Consider the following 23,599-nt stretch of genomic DNA (forward strand, 5'->3'; position numbering starts at 1 on the left):
AAGGTGGGCCGAGCGGAATGGCCGTCGTGTCCGCACAAATTACCCGACTATACTCGACGTTGACGAAGTCGCGCTACGCTGGCTCAATAAGAAAAAGAAGACACCCGGCTGGGTTATAATGACACAATACGACACCAGGGGTTCAGTTCTCAAGACCTCCGGAGGAGGTTATATTAAGGCGGAAGGTTAGATTACAACTACAAGAGGGACAGCATAGAAAGACAGGCACTTAGACACACTCTTATATTAACCCTAGACAGACGACAGATAAACGGGACAACGCTGACTCACACGGGGTTTGATGGCTAGGAAAGGCAGATAGCGATGGCTCAAGGTGCACTCTTGGCTCAAAGCAGGGTACACGGTTCGGTCCAGAGATGCGGGGAGGTCTCGTCGCAGCGCTCAGAGGTGACGTTCTTTCTCAGGCCTCTCCAAACTCAGGCGCATCTGTTTCAGCGCTCGCAGGTCCGTCTTTCTCCAGCTGGGGGCGAATCTCTCGTCACATCCGGCCCGTGGCCGCGTATATCCGGCGGGGAGTGACACGCCCTCGGCTCGTTAGCTCCGCCTCGTGGAATCGGCACGTTGCTTCTCATTGGGTGCGTGCGGGGGGTTTACCAGGCTCCGCCCTTGACGAGGAGCTGACAAGGAGCCCCTTCGTGGTAACCCCGTGGAGCGCATGGTCTGGAGCTAATCGAGCCGGTGTGAGGACGCATCCTCCCCCGCTCCGCCGCCATCTCCTCTGTTGTTGTTGTAATTGTTGGGGAAGAAGATGGAAGGAGGTATGGGAAAGGTCCTAAACTCACTACTGATGCCATATAATCACATTCTGGTGCAACGAAGAGTCATAATTAATGGAGACGAGGCCTTAACTGACATAGAATAAGAATAACTAGGAAGATGTCCGAAAGTTGTCTACGTGTGGTGCGGTGGACCTGGGCACGACATTTAATGGGGGAATAAGGGGAAGGTCGGCTCTACTGATTGTTATTTACATGCAATGGGACTAGGGAATGGGGGATTGGGGAAAGTTGGGGAGTATTGGAGAAAATAGGGGAATATTTACAAGCGGATATGGAGGCCAAATTCCATATTCGCAACATTGCACCCTTCTCTACCCTCGGGGCGTCCCGACCCGATAAATTTTTACCTACTTTAGTGTGGCACGCAATGTAGTTCCCTCTACTATTAACTCTACCCTGAGTGCGACAGTTTTACAGATATTCACAAATGAGTAAATATGTCCCCCTGCGACGTTGCACCCTTCTCCTCACAGAAACACACCCACAGGATAACCGAATCCGGAAAGAATTCGCAAACTAAACATACAGCCGGTAGGGAGCATTATTTACAAGACTTCGCTGCTATTTACACTACGATCCAGGACCTGTTTTTGGAGGAACACATGCAGATGTTATGCATAGAGAGAGCGCGCTTGCCAACATCGATACACCAACCCACGAGTGCTCTGTGGCCGACGGCCTTTAATAACGTGCAGAGCACCCTTCCCGAGCATCAACAGCACCACCCCACCACCAATCGGTGCAGTCACCATTGTTCATTGGAATAAAAATAAATTCGACAACCCCTAACCCTGCAGGTGTCTCTTGCTCTTCTTGTGGTGCACTTGGTGGTGTTAACTATTAGTGGTTCACCTGTATGGCATAGGTGCCACGTTGATCCATAGGTCCATCCCCGGGTGGTGCTTGGCCGCAAACGAACTGCGGTCCATTGTGGGTGGCCACAAACATTGCGGTCCATATGGTGTATCGATCCCGGCAGCAAACAGCGAAAGTGCAGGCCCACAACTGCGCAGCCAGCACCTCTCTCTCCTCTCTCTCTACCCCAAAGCCAGATCCTCGGAGGTGGGAGACAAAAGAAGAAACAAGTGAGTAAGGTGGTAAGGGCGCAAAAGTGCACGCAATATAAGGTAATGCACACTGGGGGCACATGGGAACCAGGTGAGACAGGTACGTTCCTATCGTACGCCCCCCCCCCCCCACCAGGTAACCTACATGGCCCCTCCCTTACCCCTTACTGTATCCACACAACACAACACTACCCATAAACATCTACTTTACAAATCAACAAACATCCCTACTGTCTTCCCCGTTCCTCCCATAAACCAAATTCGTCTTCTCTCCCTCCTAACCAATCAAATTTGCCATTTTCAACTCTCATCAAAATTTGCCATTTTCAACTCAACATCAAAATTTGCCATTACCAATTCATCATCAGTCCCTCCTAGGGAGGGAGAGATGGAATCACCCCAATGTCTCATCCACGTCGTGATGCGTCTCACAAATCCTCACAGCAATCTCATTTCCTGCACAAAACAAAGAAAACACAGGTGTGGAGTCATCATCATCACCACAGGTAAGTGGCTGCGTATGGTGCGACAGGTTCATCAATCCTAACTATCTCCTAAATGACTTTAACAACTTTACACTACCCGGGGTCTTTCTCCGGCCAAACCATTGGCCCTCTTACACTATGGGTTCTAAAAACCAATTCCCATTGGCCAAACTGTGGTGCTCTTCAATTTGGGGTCTCACTCCCCCGATTCATCTCCCGGTGCCCTCGTACAATTTCTGGGCTGCGACGTGTACCTCTCCCAGTGGGTCTACCCACCTGCACACCTCCACCACTGCAGTTGCCTCCGAGCTTACCTGCTCCTTACCCTAACCTAACTACCAGGGGAAGGCCCTCTGGCTCTCTCCCCACTCCGTGCCCTCTCTGGCACTGGGCTGCCCGATCCACACCCGGGATCCTCAGGCACCCACTCACAACTACCGGCTCCCAGAGCCCACCTGCGGCCTCACCTGGCCGACATCCTCACAGTGGTGGAGTGCCCAACCAACTACACACACTAACAGGCTACACGCCCAGCCATTTCCACAACACTAATGCACCCATTCACAACACCATTCTGCAACCGCACCACAAATGCCAATATCCAACCACAATTTACCTGTACCCTCTACCTAACACTTACACTACCCGCCCCGGGTACTCGTGAAAGGGGTCCACTCTTCCCCCATCCACACCTTCGCACCATGCACACCACTCCGTACCACTCACTCCAACTCTCTCCACACACCTGTACCTGCACACCTGTGCTCTCACACCTGGTGCCACCTGCACCCTTCTCTCCCCAAGCGCATTCGCGCTGATCCACACACTCACTACTCATACACTGCTCCACACACCTGTCCAGTTGCACACCTGTGCAATCACACCTGTTCAATTCTCACAAACACGGCATCATCTCAGCTAACTACTCCCTTCTGAAACTTGCGCTTCCCAGTCGTCCCTTTAAACTATTGCGCTCCCTCGTCATTATCATCCACACTAATCTACCTGCGTCCCTACTACAGGTATCAGTCACTAACTAAACTTAACGTCACCTAATGTCATCTTCGCTAGATCCCTACACACAATATCCTAACCCACCCGGGCTAGTTTTCACTGCCATACACCCCATAAGCTATTGCTCCTTTGCCCCCCCCTGTGAGGGATGGTGGATTTGCCATCCCACCACATCGGGGGTCTCTCACTACCAATTTTGCACATCAAATTTCAACAAATTAAAAATTTGCCAATCACTGCCCATCATCTGCCAATCACTACTGCCAATCCCTTGCCAATCATCAAATTTTGTTTTTCTCTAATTTTGGGTCCAATACACTAACCTCATCACCCAGTCTACTCACTACTGCCTCTCGGTGCGCCAATTCCTGTCCAAAGCCCGGCTTCGTAAAGCCAAGCAATGGATGCTGGTTGTTTTGTGCCAGCGGCTGGATGCGTCCGGCACTCGGTGCAGGGACGGGGGCTTACCCGGGCCGAGATCCCACACACCACCTCGGCGTGGAACCATCCAATGCCCCGATCTAGACCTGCCGGCACGTCTCACCAAAAAGTGGTCGCCATGACGACCCTTTCTATCAGGCTGCCAGCTCCGCCTAGTGGAGCACGGACGCGGCCGTTCAAAGCGAGGCCCAGCACGCACCGAGGGCCCGATTCGGCTATAAGTCGTTCTAAACTCTATCCCGTCTAACGTCGATGCTTCACCTGCATGCTTACATCCCGCAGCCCGTTCCTTGCTCACACATCCAGCCGTTTCCATGCCCCTCGTACCGTTCCTTACACACCCAGGTACACCCATTCCACTCACCGCCTTGGTCACACACCTGACCACCGAACACTTTGGCACACACTCGTTGGTAGCACACCTCACCAATACACCTCTTCGCGCCCCCTCCTCGGTCACCTCCTCTGTGACAATCACAGGTGTGCCCTCATTCGCACACCCAACCACGTGCCTCACCACCAACTCCAGCGTGCATTCCCACTCACGCTCTACCATTCCAGGTGTGCATCCTTCCATCCCAGGTGTACATCCTCGCTCACCTGTCACAACTAACTCACGCTCCATGTCACTCTCACTACTCTCACCACCATTCTTGACAGCGCACTCACCCTTACTCTTGACAGCGCACTCTTTCCTCAGGCACCTGTCCGTTACACACCTTTCTCGCGCACACTCTCCCGTTACACCCTCTGTAACACTCACCACAGGTGGACACTCTTCCTTACTTCTGACAGCGCACTCTTTCCTCATGCACCTGTCCGTCACACACCTTTCTCGCGCACACTCTTGCGCACACTCTCCCGTCACACCCTCTGCAACACTCACCACAGGCGTGCATTCTTCCTTGCCTTTGACAGCGCACTCTTTCCCCATGCACCTGTCCGTCACACACCTTTCTCGCGCACACTCCTGCACACACTCTCCCGTCACACCCTCTGTAACACTCACCACACCGCGCTTCCATGTGCTCCCTCGCACACACGCTACGACCGACTCATTCTCGCCAACACCCTCACTCCTTGGCACACACTTTTTCCTCACACACCCCAGAGTCGGACTTTCTCGCACACCTCCTCTTTCGCACACCAGACCTGTCGCACACTTCACCAATGGCCTCTCACGAACACCCGGGTCTATCTCGACCCCCAAGCCTCTTAAATCACCTGGCGCATCATACGCACGACCATATTGGTCACCACTTACACCGGGTCCTCTTCCTCTTCGCTTCTCCTCCATCACCTGCGAATCCCTCATCCGGTTAACGAGCACATCACGATCCAAACACAGACTTTGGACCAATTCTTTTATCTCCTCTTTTATCTCTTTGTTATCCCCTCTCCGTCGCTTCTTAATTTCGCTCACCCCTTCTTCCACTTCTTCTAATTTGTGCCTCACCTCTTTTATTCCCCGGTACGTCTCCTCAAGCTCATCCTCTAAGGCTACCTTGACCGTTTCCAGGTGCGTCCTCACCTGCCGGTCCTTCGTCTCCATTACCTCTATCACCTCGTCCAGCCTCGTTGTCAGTCCCTCACGTACCATCTGACATTCCCTCTTTGTCGCTATCAAGTCGTTTTTTATGTCGTTTTGTGTCGCTTTTAAACCTCCTAATACCGCAGTGTTCCTTTGAACCTGCTCCGTTAGTCCTTTTTGTCCCTCCGTCAAGCTGTTCCACCTCCTGCGTCAGGTCCTCTATACCACCTTGCAATTTTACAGTCCCCTTTCTCACCTCTTTCTCCATGCGCTCCTTACAGTGCCTCACCTCCTCGCGCACTCCTCCGACCTCCTCACTCACTCCTCTTCTGATCTCCTCTCCCATCACTTGCATCTCCTGCCCAGATGCCACCCTCATCTGCTCCATTTCCTCCCTGTGAGCATCCAGTTTGGTTTCTACCCCCATTCTGACCCCCTCTATCTGCTGCTCCATTTGTTTAACTTCCCTTTCCGCTTGGTCCCTCATGTCCCTCAATTTGCCTTCCATACTGTTTTCTAACCCCTCTAACCCATTTTTCACTCCCTCTATCTGATTCTCCTGGGCAGCCATTCTATTTTCTACCCCCATTAACCCATTTTTCACTTCTTTTATCCCGTTGTCTAACCCCTCAAAATTATTGTCTAACTTCCCAATTTTCTTGTCTAACTCCTCAAAATTATTGTCTAACTTCTCACCGGTACCCCTCGCTTCGTCCCTCATTACCCCCATTTGGTTTCCCATTACCCCCATTTGGCCCTCTAATCGCCCACTATCAACCCTCATTTGGCCCTCCATCCTATCCATTTTTGCATTCAGTTGGGTCAAGAATAATCTGAGGTCAAACCCGGTTTGCCCAGCGTCCCCAGCCGCCACCGCAGGCTCGCCCTCCGCGGCGCCGCTATTTTGGGACCCTTCAACCACGTGAGCGAGCGCGCCATTTTGCGCGCCCGCTACTTCGTGCGTGACGGCGCTATTTTGCGAACCTGCCGCCCTCACTGCTTCGCTCTCCTCATGTCCCTCAATTTGGTCCTGGACCGACCCTGCTTCACTCTCCCCTACCGGACCCCAGCCGTCTTGATCCGCCATAGCGCGACTTGCAAAATTCGAGTTTCGTAAAACAAAACAAATTTCGGCCGCTCCAAATTTTGACCAAATTTTTTTTTTTTTTCTATTCGTTTTTTTTTTTTTTCAAAATTTGGTCGGGCCTCGAATCCCACTCCTGACACCAATTGTTACCGACACGACTTTGATGTTAAGGTGGGCCGAGCGGAATGGCCGTCGTGTCCGCACAAATTACCCGACTATACTCGACGTTGACGAAGTCGCGCTACGCTGGCTCAATAAGAAAAAGAAGACACCCGGCTGGGTTATAATGACACAATACGACACCAGGGGTTCAGTTCTCAAGACCTCCGGAGGAGGTTATATTAAGGCGGAAGGTTAGATTACAACTACAAGAGGGACAGCATAGAAAGACAGGCACTTAGACACACTCTTATATTAACCCTAGACAGACGACAGATAAACGGGACAACGCTGACTCACACGGGGTTTGATGGCTAGGAAAGGCAGATAGCGATGGCTCAAGGTGCACTCTTGGCTCAAAGCAGGGTACACGGTTCGGTCCAGAGATGCGGGGAGGTCTCGTCGCAGCGCTCAGAGGTGACGTTCTTTCTCAGGCCTCTCCAAACTCAGGCGCATCTGTTTCAGCGCTCGCAGGTCCGTCTTTCTCCAGCTGGGGGCGAATCTCTCGTCACATCCGGCCCGTGGCCGCGTATATCCGGCGGGGAGTGACACGCCCTCGGCTCGTTAGCTCCGCCTCGTGGAATCGGCACGTTGCTTCTCATTGGGTGCGTGCGGGGGGTTTACCAGGCTCCGCCCTTGACGAGGAGCTGACAAGGAGCCCCTTCGTGGTAACCCCGTGGAGCGCATGGTCTGGAGCTAATCGAGCCGGTGTGAGGACGCATCCTCCCCCGCTCCGCCGCCATCTCCTCTGTTGTTGTTGTAATTGTTGGGGAAGAAGATGGAAGGAGGTATGGGAAAGGTCCTAAACTCACTACTGATGCCATATAATCACATTCTGGTGCAACGAAGAGTCATAATTAATGGAGACGAGGCCTTAACTGACATAGAATAAGAATAACTAGGAAGATGTCCGAAAGTTGTCTACGTGTGGTGCGGTGGACCTGGGCACGACATTTAATGGGGGAATAAGGGGAAGGTCGGCTCTACTGATTGTTATTTACATGCAATGGGACTAGGGAATGGGGGATTGGGGAAAGTTGGGGAGTATTGGAGAAAATAGGGGAATATTTACAAGCGGATATGGAGGCCAAATTCCATATTCGCAACAATATATATATATGTATATATATATATATATATATATATATATATATATATATATATATATATATATATATATATATATATATATATATATATATATATATATATATATATATATATATATATATACCCTGCACCTGCACCCTAACCCTGCACCAACACAAGTGCGAAAAGTGGTTTTTCAACACTAACACAAGTGCAAAAAGTGGTTTTTCAACACTAACACAAGTGCGAAAAGTGGTTTTTCAACACTAACACAAGTGCGAAAAGGTATATATATATATATATATATATATATATATATATATATATATATATATATATATATATATATATATATATATATATATATGTATGTATGTGTATGTATATATATATATATATATATATATATATATATATATATATATATATATATATATATATATATATATATATATATATATATATATATATATATATATATATATATATATATATATATATACAGACTTGGCATTTAATCTGGAATATTTTTTTGTCCCCCGTCGCACAGCGGAGCGAAAGGGGGACTATGGTTTTCCCCTCCGTCCGGGCGTGCGTGCGTGCGTAAGCGAAGGACCGCATTCGAATTTGGTGTGTGGGTGCAGCCCACATCAAAATCCAAGATGGCCGCCGCCATGTATGTCTGATGCCATGTATGTCTGAACCTTGTGAGCTGAATATCTTGAAAAATAAGCGAAGTACCAACTTCTAATCTGGTGTGTGGGTGTATCTATGCATAAGGAAGAACGCTATTGAAAATTTGGTCGCCACGTCAAAATCCAAGATGGCCGCCACCATATATATGTCTGAACCTTGTGAGCGTAATATCTTGAAAACTAAGCGAAGTACCAACTTCTAATCTGGTGTGTGGCTGTACCTAGGCACAAGGAAGAATGCTGTTTAAAATTGGGTCGCCACGTTAAAATCTAAGATGGCCGCCGCCATGTATGTCTGAACCTTGTGAGATGAATATCTTGAAAAATAAGCGAAGTACCAACTTCTAATCTGGTGTGTGGGTGTATCTAGGCACAAGGAAGAACGCTGTTTAAAATTGGGTCACCATGTCAAAATCCAAGATGGCCGCCTCCATGTATGTCTGAACCTTGTGAGCGAAATATCATATCATAGCATGTTTTCTGCGTCTTCCACTTTGTCAACTCACATCACTTCACCGACGGGGGACCTAGGCGTAACGCTTGTTTTTCTTGACTTGGGTTTACTTTCTAAACTCAGTATATCAATCTGGTGAGTTTATTTTACCCTTCGGTGATGTCTTTGTTGAAAGAACCATGCCACTGATTCTTTCGCAGCAAGAAGTCAATAACAGGATTATATCACAGGTGGCGTGACAAAATGTAAGGACAGGTACATTTGACGATTGGCTTCACAATCGGGTATATAAGGGTTGTTGCGTTCTGTATTAGTGGAAAACAACTGCTGCACGTCTACAAAAGTTATTGCCGCTTCCTCTGGAGATGGTCCGTCAACTTGACAATGCTGTTTGTCATGGAGTGGTGGCTTTACGAAATTCTGGCATGAAACAGCGTGCTATTGCTCGGCAGTATGGCATCACTCAAGGTCAGGTGTCAAAGATCCTGAAACGAAATGCTCATAGGGGTGTCCCTACTTTAATACCGAGGCCAGGACGTCCACACAGAACCACAAGGAGAGATGATCGCCAGCTGCACCGGTTAGTCTGCAATTGCCGTACCAAGTCAGCTAATCGGCTTAGGGCTGAGTGGCAGCAACTGACAAATGTGCCTGTATCCAGAAGGCTAGTCAACCAACGACTGGTTCAAGCAGGCTATCGTCACTGCATAGCAAGCGATTCAAGGCCAAAACCTTTGCAAATCTCGTGAACAGCATGCCTCGACGTGTACGTGCTCTCCTGAATGCTCGTGGGGGTTACACGAAGAACTGAACTGTAATTTTACTGTCCGTAATCCCAGTCATAATTTAGCTTTTGTTTTTGTTGAAAAACAATTTGGCTAATGTGCAAAATAAAGAGATACTTCTGGAAAACGTACAGAAGTTTAACACAGTACTGTCCATGAATTGAGTTCGATATCAGTTTACATCACTTTCAAGGATCAATTTATTTGTTTCGAAATGTCAAATGTGGTTTTTGTTTCTTTTAAAGGTCACATTAACAAAATCTCGAATAATTTCAACATAATTCCAATGAACTTTTGGTTCTAAGTCATCTTGAAAAGTAAGTTCACCCCCACAAAAAAAATATTCCATATTAAATGCCAAGTCTGTATATACACATGAGTATATTCACTGCCTTTTTATTTATTTATTTAATGTTATAAGCTTCAGTCAAGGACAATCATTCTCATCAAGGCCATGACTTAAGTGAAACAAACCAAAAAATAACTGAAGAAGTAGAGAAGTGAAGAGAATGAAAAATAATCTATGCTTTTGAGGAGATGGAAAACCTGCCTTCTGAAAAGGGGCAGTTTATAACTGTTGGGAAAGACATGAAAAGGTAAATAAATCCAGTGTTTAGCGGTAATCGGAAATAAATAAACATCATGACCGCCCACCCTTAAGTTGCCAATGGCCACACAATATCCACGTGACGTGGTGGGTTGCTGAGTATTTCATGGTCTATCTAACGGCAGAGGTACAAGCAGCCAGTTATTCGCAGCACAAAACCAATTAATATCTTTTGAAAAAGGAAAGAGCCAACATTATGGCATACTTCAAGCAAATTGAGTTTTGAGGTCAGATTGGGAGAGTTGAACAACAACAGCATGTTCAACTCATAAGCCCACGAGATATGCAGAAACACAGTGGAATTGCAACTCTCAAGTGACCATGACCAGGCTAATTGTGCCAATAATCGACCGAAACCAATTATCTTCTTGCTGATGCATGTAAACACACCATTACAAGTAAATAATGACAGATTTTCTCTTCTTCATCACCTCACGAGATTCCCTGTACTCCTCGGACAAAGACCTTTATGATGACGTGGGTTTTATGGTTGTTCAAGAGAAAATAGTCAGAGATAATATCAAGGACGGAACCTCCGTGGTAAAAGCCCTTGCTCGAGAGAATGCCACATAATTATTTTGGCGGTGTATAAGGCAAAAGACCGCTGCCTCGGTCGCTCCGTAAAACAAAAACATAGGGGCAATACCCCTGTCGCTCACCTGGTTGAATAAACGGTGTACTGCACCGACTAAAGGTATTTTAAACAAATGTCAGTGGTTGCTAGAAGACAGGGCAGCATGTAGAATCATACTAACATAATCATAAGACTTTAAAAACAAATAAACAAACAAAAGACCTATTTTGGGGGGCAACCCCCCTCCCCCATATACCTCATAAGACCCCAATTTTTCTAATGCCTTGAACAAACATTGGTACATCATGGGTGATTAAGGTTGTGGTGCAGTTTCATCGAAATTGCATTTGTAGTTTCTGAGAAGAAAACAAACACCTATTTTAATGGGGCAACCCCCTCCCCCCCACGTAGAACCCTAAAGAGGCAGATTTTTTTTTATTGCCATGAACATACTTTGGTACATCACGGGTGGTGAAGGTTGTGGTCAAGTTTCCTCGAAATTGTGTGTGTAGTTTCTGAGAAGAAAGCAAATACTGTACCTATTTTGGGGGCAACCCCCCATAGAACCCCAAAGGGGCAGATTTTTCTTAGTGCCGTTAACCAACTTCGGTACATCACGGGTGATGAAGTTTGTGGTCAAGTTTCATCAAAATAGTGTGTGTAATTTCAGAGGAAAAAGCAAATTCCTATTTTGGGGGGTCAAACCTGGATGCACTTTGACCCTGGTAAACCCCCTTTGACACCGATTTTTGTTAATTCTGCCAAATATCATTTGTGCCAAATTTGGTCGCAATCCCATCAGCTGTTTCGGAGAAGAAGTTTCAAGTGTTTACGGACGGACAAGCACCATCGCATAAGCTCCCCTGAACTTCGTTCCAGGTAAGCCAAAAACCTGGGTTTACAGCAATAACATGCCCACTGCCTTGGTTGCATATATAACTAGATGGTATTCATCGAATACTTGGTGCGAACCCTGCGTAGTCAACTTGGTGCGAACCAACTGTTCTGTTTTTTAAGGGTTTTTTAATTTGATCCAATATGGTTGCAAGACCACATGAGCAATGCCATCATAAATTTACATTCTCATATGTAATTATTGCATAGATCAATAGATCATGCTCAAGAAACTTCAAATTGATCAGACTAAGCATTGTCCCTGTCGAATTATGACGTCATAGCCAAGGCACCAATGGCGTCATCGTTAACACCACTTATTCCCCATGCAGAGTTCCTTACAATGAGCCACATTTCAATTTTTTCCATGGAGCGGTTTCAGAGATATATTGGTGCAAAGTTTTTCCAAGATGGCCCCCGTACCATGAGACCTATGACATCATAATTTTCACTAAAAATTCTACAGGAGGAGGCGCTCCTATGGTTAAAATTTCGTGACGATCGGACCAATAATTGCAGAGAAAAAACAATTCATACTGATCGAATGAAGCATTGCACGTGTCGAATTATGACGTCATAATGAAGGTACTGATGATATCATCATGAACATATGTTATTCCCCATACGGAGTACTTGACAACGCACCATGTTTTAATTTTTTTCCATGGAGTAGTTTCAGAGATAGAGAGGTGCAACATTTTTCGGTTTTTCCATGATGGTGCCTGTACCACATGACCTACGACGTCATAATTATCATTTTAAAAATTCTGCATGAGGAGTCGCTCCAATGGTGAAAAATTCCTGTCTATCGAACCAACACTTGCAGAAAAAACAAGACCGAAAGTCTAACAGCGGCGTAGCCGGGCTTGTAAAAATTATATACCACAAACACACATTATTAGTTTTTTTAAATAGTCGCTAATGCTGTTTATAACATTAAACAAAGAAATTTGGAGGAATCTGACATCCGTGAGGTAAGTTTTACTTACAGAACTGAGTGAAGATCTACTGTAATCTATATACCCCACAAGGATTGGGGTAATAACATGCGATCAAAAAACCACGGTGAATTCATTATTTCCACGGTTGTTAGTACCGTACATCGCTTATCATTGAATCATGAACCATACACCGCTTCAATCCATTAACTTTGTATTCATGACATTGGGATTAAAGTGTTATGGTCATATTTACTATATAATTATTATTACTATTACAAAAACGATACTACTGAAACGATACACTACTGTATTAAGAAACTTGGGCTTAATTTGTCCGAAACGGTCCAAAGGTGAGGCATAAAGCCTAAGGCCTATACGTACCGTTTTGTTGAAAGAGACGTAAGGCCGATGCTTTCGATATTTGGTGGTCATTTTAACAATCGGTTTGTTTGTGTTTCACACTGAATGAAAAATGTAAAGGTAGAACATGGCGATTGTGATATATGACAGGTTCGACGATATGTTCGGCCTGAACGAAATTGGAATCAAAATGCCGGAGTGTGGAGAGTCAGCCCCCGTACCACCGTAATGACATCAGACGTCATCACATCACCCTGTCATGTGACCAGATCCTCAGCTCTGATTAGTATATGTTTGAGGGGACATGCAGACGGACAAACACTGTTCTCGACGACTTTGCCCTTTGGGTTACGCTATAAAAATTTCATTCTGATTGGATCAAGCGTTGTACTTGTCGAATTATGATGTCGTAATGAAGATGACATCTTCATTAAAATATCTTATTCCCCATTGGGAGAACTTGACAATGAGCCACGTTTCAATTTTTTCCATTGAGCTCTTACGGCGATATAGAGCTGCTGCGTTTTTTCCAAGATGGCGTCCATACCACGTGACCTATGAGGGCAAACTTGTGAATAAAAAAAATCTGCAGGCGGAGGCACTCCAATGGTGAAAGTTTTGTGTCAATGGGACTAACGGTTGCTGAGAAAATGATTTTTTTTTAAATGCAGACACACGTACGCCACACTTATTTGGTTGAATGCCCATGTAGGTAAAGGCACATGTCACATCGTGATAGCAGTTCCAAGCCTCCCATGCTGACCTCTTACCTCTTCCAAAGAATGCAGATGTAGTATCGCATCCCGTGAAACTGTGAAAGATAGGGAGGGCCAGGGATTTCTCCCTACCCAGGTTTCATAGATATCATTGATGTGATGATATGTAAAGTTCTTGCCCGTACCAAAGGCAACCCAAATGCTCACATCTTGGCACAGGGTGATCAGGTGATGGAACTTGCCAATGAGAATCACCACTACATCCGTGTCAACAGTGCGCACCAGACAGTTGATACAGCCATTCTGAAGAGCATCCTGTAAGTGGATCAGCAGCCTGGTGTCCGCTTCCTCATGATCACATGGTGCCATGGATCGATCGGTTCCTCGAAGAATAGCTGTACATTGTGATGCAGTGTGCCGCTTATCATTGAATGTGATTTTACCAGATGTGATTTTTATTTTATTTTTATTTTTTTCTGGATACAAGATCGAGGCTCGTGTAAGAGCTAACATCAATCACAAAAAAAAATAACAGATACACGAAACATACAATAAAGGAGTGGGAGACAAGATGGAGAGAGAGAGGTAAGCACAGAAGTACAACAGTGATGTGATGATGATTTCCTTCTCTTTGGGGCAATCCACAGTGGCAATCTTGTTGGAAAGGAATGCAAACAGTTCCTGTTTGTTGTCTGGGTCACGTAAGAAGTCGGCCCAGTTTCCTGGGAGCTTGTTCTTGCCCACAACCTTTCTCCGAACACCCTTTCCTCGCTTTTTGCTAGTAGATTATTTGATGCTGCTGGGGATGTATGTGTCCCATACTCTATCAACTCTTTTGGAGTTTAATTGTTTTATGATGTATGGAACAAAGACCCGTTCAGCATACTCATCAAATGTCTCAATGTTGGTAGTGGGAAGCAAGTGCACCACAGCAGCTCCATCAAGAAGCTTCATGTCAATGGAATCAGGAGGATCATTGTGGGTGTCTTTGACCAGAATGTTCATCAGATCACATTTCTTTCCTAAGCGCAATTTTCCATCATCAGATAGTGAAGGAAGGGGGGAAAGGATGGTTCTCATGGCTGAAGAATGTACTCGTAATACTAGCCCTGTGCTGCATCACGATGTACAGGTGAGAGAATAGAACAACATCATCCTTGAGTTGGGAGATCTTTCCCACTTGTTTGGTTTTTGGCCGTGGACAACTGAAGAGAGGAAGGGCATTCTTCTTAATGGGCTCATGAATGGAGGATGTTTGATCAATAATAACTTCTTTGCAATATTTGGCATACTGATCCTTTCCTAGATTATGTACTGTTCGTACCGTGTTCACCACAGATTCATCCAAAACATTTCATGTGTCTCGTGCCAGTAACTCATCACTGTCATCAAGGAAAGGGCTTCCCAGCTCATTGATTACCTGAACCAGACTCACAGCCTGCTCCTTGAAACTTATCTGTGTGGAAAATCCCTCTTCATGATGATAACCACAATCTGAGTCTTTATCTTTTGGGAGGTAGTCCTCTTCAAACTCCTTCAGTAACCTTGCTTGTTCAGGCCCTGAGACCATCCATTTCCTGAAGGCTGAAGGATTTTCACCCCCAGAACCCTTGACCGCTTCATTATTTTGTTAATGGGCTTGGTCGATTGGGATGGTCGAGAATCTATTGGTGGTTTTGTGGATGACCCAGTGACTGTGCTCCTTAAACTCTTTGAGAATGGGTGCTGGCAGACTCTTCATGGCTCGGATGTGTATTGGAATCCAACGTGCATAATTGTGGTGGTTTAGAGCGAAGAACCATGGAACCAAGGCCTTGAGGCTTTCACCATACAGAGGAAAATTCCCCTCATGGTGTGATCTGATGAAGATGGGTCCCAGGAGTTCCATGTTGCAGAACTGTATTCCAGTACTGGATTGTTGGACTTCTGTACCATTTCCTGCCTCCACTCCTCCTTGGCTTCATCACTGTGTGTTCCCTCAGTGTGCAGAAAAGCATCCTCCTGGAGCTTTGCCAGTGCACAAGCAGTCACCTGGTGAGTGTGCCTTGTTCTGGTCAGATGTGAGGCCTTAAGAAACGAGTCGGCGGTGCCTGATGATGCAATGGCAGCTTGTGTCTGTTCACCAAACGTTTTCCACATCGCCATCTCTATGTGCAGATGAGCACCAAACATTGCTATGAACTTATCCTATCTGTGTGTCAGGCCAGTTCCACTGAGTGAACTTGGCAAGAGCATAGAATGGTGCATCAAAAGCTATAACTGGTATCTGTCCAGGATTGAGAAATTCTGTAGCCCAATGCAGCACATCAATTCCATGCTTGATCTTAGCTGCAGTAGATCAATTCCATGCTTGATCTTAGCTGCAGTAGATCAATTCCATGCTTGATCTTAGCTGCAGTAGCTGCCTTCTCTTAGAAAAGGGGCAAGAGCTGTGTAAGGGTGGTTTGCTGATCTGCTGATGCATCTTGCATGGAGGCATGGAATGCTGACCAGGTAATAGTGTCACCTTTTTCAACGTCATCTTTCTCCATCTGTTGTCTAACATGCTCCAGCCAGCTCTTCTCCTTCAATTGTGCGCCTACCAATTGTCCATCTTTTCGTGCTGATGCATTTGACAGTTGTGGGACTGACATTTTTGCTGTCTTCAAAGCCACATCTGGCACTGTGGGGAAGCTGTCTGGCAACTGGTGATTCTTCTTGGTATCAGCCAAAGGCAGTCTAATGTCGTTCTGCTTCTCTCCCAAATTCGACGAAGTGGGAAACTGAAACAGACTGATGCCTGTGCCATGAAATGACCCCTTAAGCCACGGTCCCTTAGAGCCTGTGTTGGTATACGATGGGCTACGATGGCCCAAACCTACGATGGCCCACGATTTTGTAGACAATAAAATATTATGCTATTGCAATCATACGACGACGCATGTCGTCGTACGACCATTGCACGATGACGTGCGTTATCGTATGATATAGCTTCCGATATAGCTCGATAAAGTCGTACGACGTCGCACAAACATCTTGCGATAGGCCCACAATTGTCTGACATGGTCGTACGACGGTCGTACGACGTCATGAGTCATCACAGGATGGTATATAATTCAGTTCAATTCCACTTTCAGTTCAGTACACAACTATTTGAAGATAAAAGAAGATGGCTCCAAAAGGTGGCAAGGGCAAGGACAAGGGGAGGCAGCCGGCACCTGTTGTGGAGGAAGACCCAGTACGACCATTGCACGATGACGTGCGTTATCGTATGATATAGCTTCCGATATAGCTCGATAAAGTCGTACGACGTCGCACAAACATCTTGCGATAGGCCCACAATTGTCTCACGTGGTCGAACGACGTCGTGAGTCATCACAGGATGGTATATAATTCAGTTCAATTCCACTTTCAGTTCAGTACACAACTATTTGAAGATAAAAGAAGATGACTCCAAAAGGTGGCAAGGGCAAGGACAAGGGGAGGCAGCCGGCACCTGTTGTGGAGGAAGACCCAGTACGACCATTGCACGATGACGTGCGTTATCGTATGATATAGCTTCCGATATAGCTCGATAAAGTCGTACGACGTCGCACAAACATCTTGCGATAGGCCCACAATTGTCTCACGTGGTCGTACGACGGTCGTACGACGTCATGAGTCATCACAGGATGGTATATAATTCAGTTCAATTCCACTTTCAGTTCAGTACACAACTATTTGAAGATAAAAGAAGATGGCTCCAAAAGGTGGCAAGGGCAAGGACAAGGGGAGGCAGCCGGCACCTGTTGTGGAGGAAGACCCAGTACGACCATTGCACGATGACGTGCGTTATCGTATGATATAGCTTCCGATATAGCTCGATAAAGTCGTACGACGTCGCACAAACATCTTGCGATAGGCCCACAATTGTCTCACGTGGTCGTACGACGGTCGTACGACGTCGTGAGTCATCACAGGATGGTATATAATTCAGTTCAATTCCACTTTCAGTTCAGTACACAACTATTTGAAGATAAAAGAAGATGGCTCCAAAAGGTGGCAAGGGCAAGGGCAAGGACAAGGGGAGGCAGCCGGCACCTGTTGTGGAGGAAGACCCAGAAGAACAAGACCTGATTCAGCAGGGAGAGGCAGAGGCGGAGGGAGACCACCGGGGAGACCCTGACCAGAGTGACTAGCACAGTGACGGTGATGAGGAGATAATAATAGCGGCCGGCCCAGCCAAGAAAAGGAAGACCAGGCCTGTGCAGACAACATCCGTGTCAGACCTTTTGACGGAGGAACAGGAGACCGAGCTGGCAGAGTGGTTTTCGGAACACCCAGTCTTTTGGGATAAAACCAGAAAGGATTTCAAGCAGACTGAGATGAAGGAGCGGCTGCTGAATGATGAGGCAAAGACATTTGTTGGGCTGGATCTGGTTGGGAAGAATCTACGTACATGGTTCACCACACAGAGGAGTTATTATGGGAGGTGGAGGGGCTGCAATAACGTGAAGTCCAGGTCGGGAAAAACCCACGTCACGAGTAGGAACAAGTGGGTCCTCACCAACTTCTCCTGGTTGGAGGGCCACGTGGCAGTGAGGATACGTGCCGTGCTATAATACGTGCCGAACAACTCTCGCCTGACTATCCAGGGCCGCACCCAAAACTGTCTTCTTCTTCTTTGATCTTGACGCCTCCTCAGCAGAACAGCTATAGCGATCATGTCAACATCAACGTCATCTTGCTCTTGACGCCTCCTCAGCCTCTGGGGTGGAATCAACGCCATGATGATCACTCTGAACAAGTCAGCATGAGCTAATGATGATGAAGTGATGGCTGATGGCTGGGGTTTATATACCCCCAAAGTAGCTACGAGGACGCAGGATTATCCTGCGTCTTCGCAGGATTGTCGTACGATATCGTACGTGTCTGGCATTTACTTGTGGACAGATTAAAGTTATCTACGTGGTCGTACGATTGCCTCACGTGGTCGTACGACGGTCGTACGATGGTCTACAACGTTGACCATCGTAAACCATCTTTTGAACATTTCAAAAGATGATTTTCCAACCTTCGATGGCCACAAAATCGTACGTCGACGCAGGATGGGCTCCACGATGCTCCACGATCCGACCATCGTAGACCATCGTATACCAACGCAGGCTCTATGGGACCATGGCCTCAGCAGTTGTACTTGAAGGATTATGATCCAAGTTGTCAAGCGCACCAACTGTAAACAGTCCAGGTCACAGCTGAGCAGGAACCACAGCTCCTTTGTCCTGAAAGTTCTCACAGACAGCAGTCGCAAGCTGGCTCTCAAGCTGAAGAACTCTGTCATAGCTTACACTGAGACCCAAGTCATATAGCTGTGTGATGATCTTTTTCGACCTGGTCTCTGTGTGAATCTTCATAACGATGTACAGCGGCAATGGTGGGTCCCTATCCAGGGAATGCCGACACTTAGCAGAAGTCGACGCATGTTTCTTGAAGTTGAAGAGAATGATCTGAGAGACTGTGAGGTTTGCCTGCGAGTCTGTGGAATCTTGGTCTTTCAGGTCAGCACCACTCAACAGCATAGACACAAGGGACTTGAGAGTAGATGGCACTAATCCTTGTTGACAACCAGAAGGAAATTTGCCATCAAAGTGGAAACCTTTGTAGCTGACAATATCTTTGCGCACTATCTTGTGCTATAACTTTCTCCTTGAATCGGGTTCTGTTAGTCTCCTTATCAACACCAAGGTATCGTACGTGGTTTTCATACAGCTGATGCAAGACCGAAAATTTGAAGTAGAAGGTCCCATCTTCCACACAGTTTTATACATGGGTAAAGAGCTCTACAAGTGCTCTTGCCTTTATCTTCTTTTCATCAGAAGAGCCTCCCGATTCCTGCTCATTTTGCCGCATCAGTGATCTGTAGCGCTTCCGTAGTTCTGTTAAGCACTGCAGATGATATTTTGCCTTGAGTGCTATGAGATCACCACCTTCTATTCTAGCCATTAACTCTGTTTCCTGCAGCTCAGTAGCCATCTGTCTTATGGTCTCATCAGCTCCAAGTGTTCTAAATTAATGTAGGTGTACATCCTCTAGATGACAAAACAGACAGACCATTTTGTCAATCGACTGGCGCCGAGGCCGTTTAACCCCAGAAGTGCTGCTCTCTGCAGCGTCATCCTTGTCACGCTTTTTGGTAGCTCTCTCCATATTATCTTTGCTGAACTTGACATAGCAAGATTTGTGCCATGCACCCTGGTTTTGGACTGGTCCACCTACAGTCATGTCTTCTCCAAAGTTGAGCACCACTGGCAATGTGCCCAGGGCTCTGAAATAATTAACGTTATTCAGGAAGGAACTGTATGGTTCTGACTTGTGTTACATATTTATGTGAATGTATGTAAATTACCATTCAGGTCTTTGCTTATCCGTGTGTAGTAGATTAAGGGTTGTTGTGGTTGGAGGCTCAGGAGCCCTTCTGAAAAAGTGTCCGGAAACGGAAGTGACCGGAAACGGAAGAAAAAAAGACACGAGGAAGAAAAGGGACGGGTATTCTTTTTCTTCCTCGCCCCGCTCCGACAAAAGGTGGGATCGACCTTGCGCTGCGTGGAAAAGCGGCGTTCCGAAGCCCGTCTGGCGAGAGGAGTTACCGGGACGTGTACCTGCCCGGTGGAGACGTCAAGTTGACGTGGGGCCGTGCATCGACCCCGCGTCTGGCACCGTTCGCGGCACCGTCTAAACAGACGCGTGCGGGTCGCCCGTTGGGGCCTAACGCGCCTTGCAAGCGGCGTGGGGCTTTTGGCTTGCTCTACCGTACCCGCTTCGCGTGGCCACGAGGGGCTACAGCCGCGGTGCCTGGTACGATACCTGCCCGGTGGAAAAACGTCCACCCGGGGTTCGTTCAACCGCCCGAGTGCGGCGACGCCGACCAGTATCTTGGTCAGGAGGGGCCCAGAGACATTGTGAGGGGCAGAGACCAAAAGGGGGTCGTGAGTACCGAAGTGAACACACATATATAAGATGGCCATCTTAATCATATAGGGGATTGATTGTGGATTGGGAATTGTTGATGGTTGTTTGCTATTGATTGCTCGGGGAAAATCTCCGTGGTTGTATCATTGAAATTGTATGGTATCATTACCATTGAAATATATCCTTGAACATCAGTTTTCTCTTGGGTGGAATTCATAGGGATTGCGTTGCGAAAGCGCATATATATAATACTACTTGCTGGCGAAGGTCCTCTCACGGTCCGGGGGTCACCGAGACCAGGTAGTCACCGAGGGGACCACGTAACACTTGTCCCCCCGCTTCTTTGTGCATTGAGTGTGCATTTCAGAAGCTCTGTAGTCTTTTCTTGACAGATCAAGCACATGTTCCAATCCATCATGCTAGTCAACCTGAAAATATATGAAATTATTAATTTCTAATGAAATAATCATCCTATAAAACATGTCACTTAACTTCTCCATCTGTTTTACTGTCACTTAACTTTTCTTTCCTCTATGTTGATGGAACTGTTCCGCCTGAAAAAAAACCCCTGAAAATAACCAAGCCTTATTTTATTTTTGACCAAATAACCAATCTGACACTATCCTAAATGGTATAGTTGTATTCCTTGACCCTGAAAATGTATGTTTAGACACCAATATTATGATCTTAAGTGGCTTAGAAGCTAAGATATTGATAGATATAAGTTTTTACATGGCGGCCATTTTGAAAATCCAAGATGGCCGCCATAATGTATTCGGGGGAAGTGGTTTCTACCAAAAATGGAAAGCTAAAGCTATGGGTAGCATGTGGGGAAAATTTAATGCTTTTGCCCAGAATGTCCACATCCATTTGCTAAGCTGCCTGGCTATATATCAAAAAAATATTTGCAGGTACCGCCTCTCTTCGGTTCCTGGAGGGAACTGATCCGATAGGCTGGTGGCATAAATAGCACCCTTAACGGACAGATAGGTGGAAACTGGATTTAGAGTACAGCTCGTTTTTTAGTATAAATTAGCAACGGAATGTGTACATGTTTAGATTTTTGTCAACATTTATAATTTTTTCCGTGAACATGCACACTGCACAGCCTTAGTTTTAACAGTTGCTTTAGTCGTTTTACACTAAAGGGAAAACTTATAGGGAGGCAATGGTGATTGTGAATGTGACAGATCTGAAAATGTTTTTGGCTTCTCATATGGTGGGTGGAGTCAGGCAAGCTGTTCAACTAACGGGTGGAAAGGAGTGTTACACATGGATGGGCGAACAAGCGTATTATTATGTAGATGCTTACTTGCTATGAAGATAAGTTTTAGTTTATTTTCTATCAAATGCAATATGTAATTTATCTTCCCCCTTCCTCCCCACCCCCACCCCCTCTGTTTTGTGCTTAACTGAGCTGTTGTTTTGCAGAAAGCGTGAGTAACGTGATCCTGTTTGGGTAATGCTCATGCCAGGAGTTGCTCAAAAGGGCGGACTATGGACAGGGCTGGGTGTGGTTGAACTAGGTGGTTACTGGCCAGTCCTCGCTCCACGCACTGTCCGTTTGTACACCTATGAGCAGATACCATGGCACCTCAAAGGAAACCCCTACATTACAGATGGCTATCGGGCATTCCTTCCCTCTCGACTCTGCATCAAAAGGTCGGCATTTTGTATAGCTAAAACGAGCTTCACCTGCTATCAATGAAACGTGTATGATTATACATATATATAGTCTCAACCAAATATTGTTGCAGTTCTGTTTACTAGCCAAGACTTGTTAACAAGGATATTTCTGTCCCAAATTGTGCGAAGTAATAATTGTATTTATTATTTATACTTTGCATACATAAATCATTTAAAGTGTGAAACTCCCTGGTATTGGAAGAGATTAATAAACCAATTCATGTACGATATGCTTGATGTGCCAATCTTGCCCTATGCCAAGAGTTAAGTTGTTCCTGGATTGCTTTGTCAATTCCTCCTTGTTCACAGCTCGTGCTTTGCTAACAAGAGTAAATATTCTAAGGCATGTTTTCTTTCTCATTTTGGACAGCTTATGGGTCATGTCAAATGACTCGGGAAATATCTGGAGTCACCTTCTTGGCTTCTGTCTTTTCCTGGGCTTTGCTGTTTACGATGGAATATTCGTCCTTCCCTCTGTACAAGCATCTTTGAATGACCATATAATACACGCACTTTTTCTCTTCTGCTTTCAGGTACACCGCACGTCGTTTCTCTCCTCCCTTTCCTTCAAGTGGCATCCTCCTCCTCCACTCCCTTTTACCCTTCCATTCGCCGCAAATCTTCTTCAAATTGAGAATGTTTCAAATTATCACTTCATCAAAATGAAATGTTGGACTTGGAACTTCAACCTTGAAGATGTTGTTTTATCCTGCAATGCATCAATTAAGATGATAATTCTGGAAATGCAATTTGTACATTATCCTCCGATTGAATCATAGAAGTGAACTGTTTACTCGGCAGTAACCTGCAACAATGGTATTTGCCTATTTTGTGGGTGCAATGAGCTGCAATCTTAACCCAATGCACAAAATATAGATTTTACAAGTGTAAATACAATATTCCAAATCGACTTTCTGCGATCTGACGTCTGTCATTTTGTACTGATCATCCACTGCTGTTTCACGATAGATCGACCGCTTTTACAATGTAGTCATACCAGATATTTCCATTCTAATGTTGGATTTTAATCAGTTGGATTTTAATCAGCTGTTGTGACACAATAGATGTTTGCTGTTGCTCCGGACCCCATCCACCTGCCCCCTGCCCTGCGGACTCCCCCTCCTCCTCCATCCCTTTCATATATGTCACTTCATCCATTTTTTGTGCAGCCTGTGGCTGCAGATTTGCATCATTGTTGTGACTGCGGCTGTGCCGCTGATGCAGTGCCCCCTGCTGGTTACGGCAGGAATTTGGAATTTGGCCATGGCGACGGCGAATACTTGCCTA

General features: G+C 46.2%; 1 protein-coding gene across 2 annotated transcripts in view; it reads left to right on the forward strand.

Moving 5' to 3' along the window:
• PAQR3 (progestin and adipoQ receptor family member 3) overlaps positions 1-23,599 on the forward strand; it is a 70,505-nt gene that overhangs the window by 27,521 nt on the left and 19,385 nt on the right. For both annotated transcript variants that reach the window (XM_068112414.2, XM_068112415.2), the window contains exons 2-3: positions 22,058-22,288; positions 22,683-22,845. In XM_068112414.2, coding sequence (XP_067968515.1) covers positions 22,089-22,288; positions 22,683-22,845 — 363 coding nt within the window. In that variant the 5' untranslated portion in view covers positions 22,058-22,088. The remainder of the gene's footprint in view (positions 1-22,057; positions 22,289-22,682; positions 22,846-23,599) is intronic.

This window comes from Myxine glutinosa, chromosome 4 (assembly GCF_964187855.1).
Source record: "Myxine glutinosa chromosome 4, kmMyxGlut1.1, whole genome shotgun sequence".
In the NCBI taxonomy this organism is placed as follows: Eukaryota; Metazoa; Chordata; class Myxini; order Myxiniformes; family Myxinidae; genus Myxine; species Myxine glutinosa.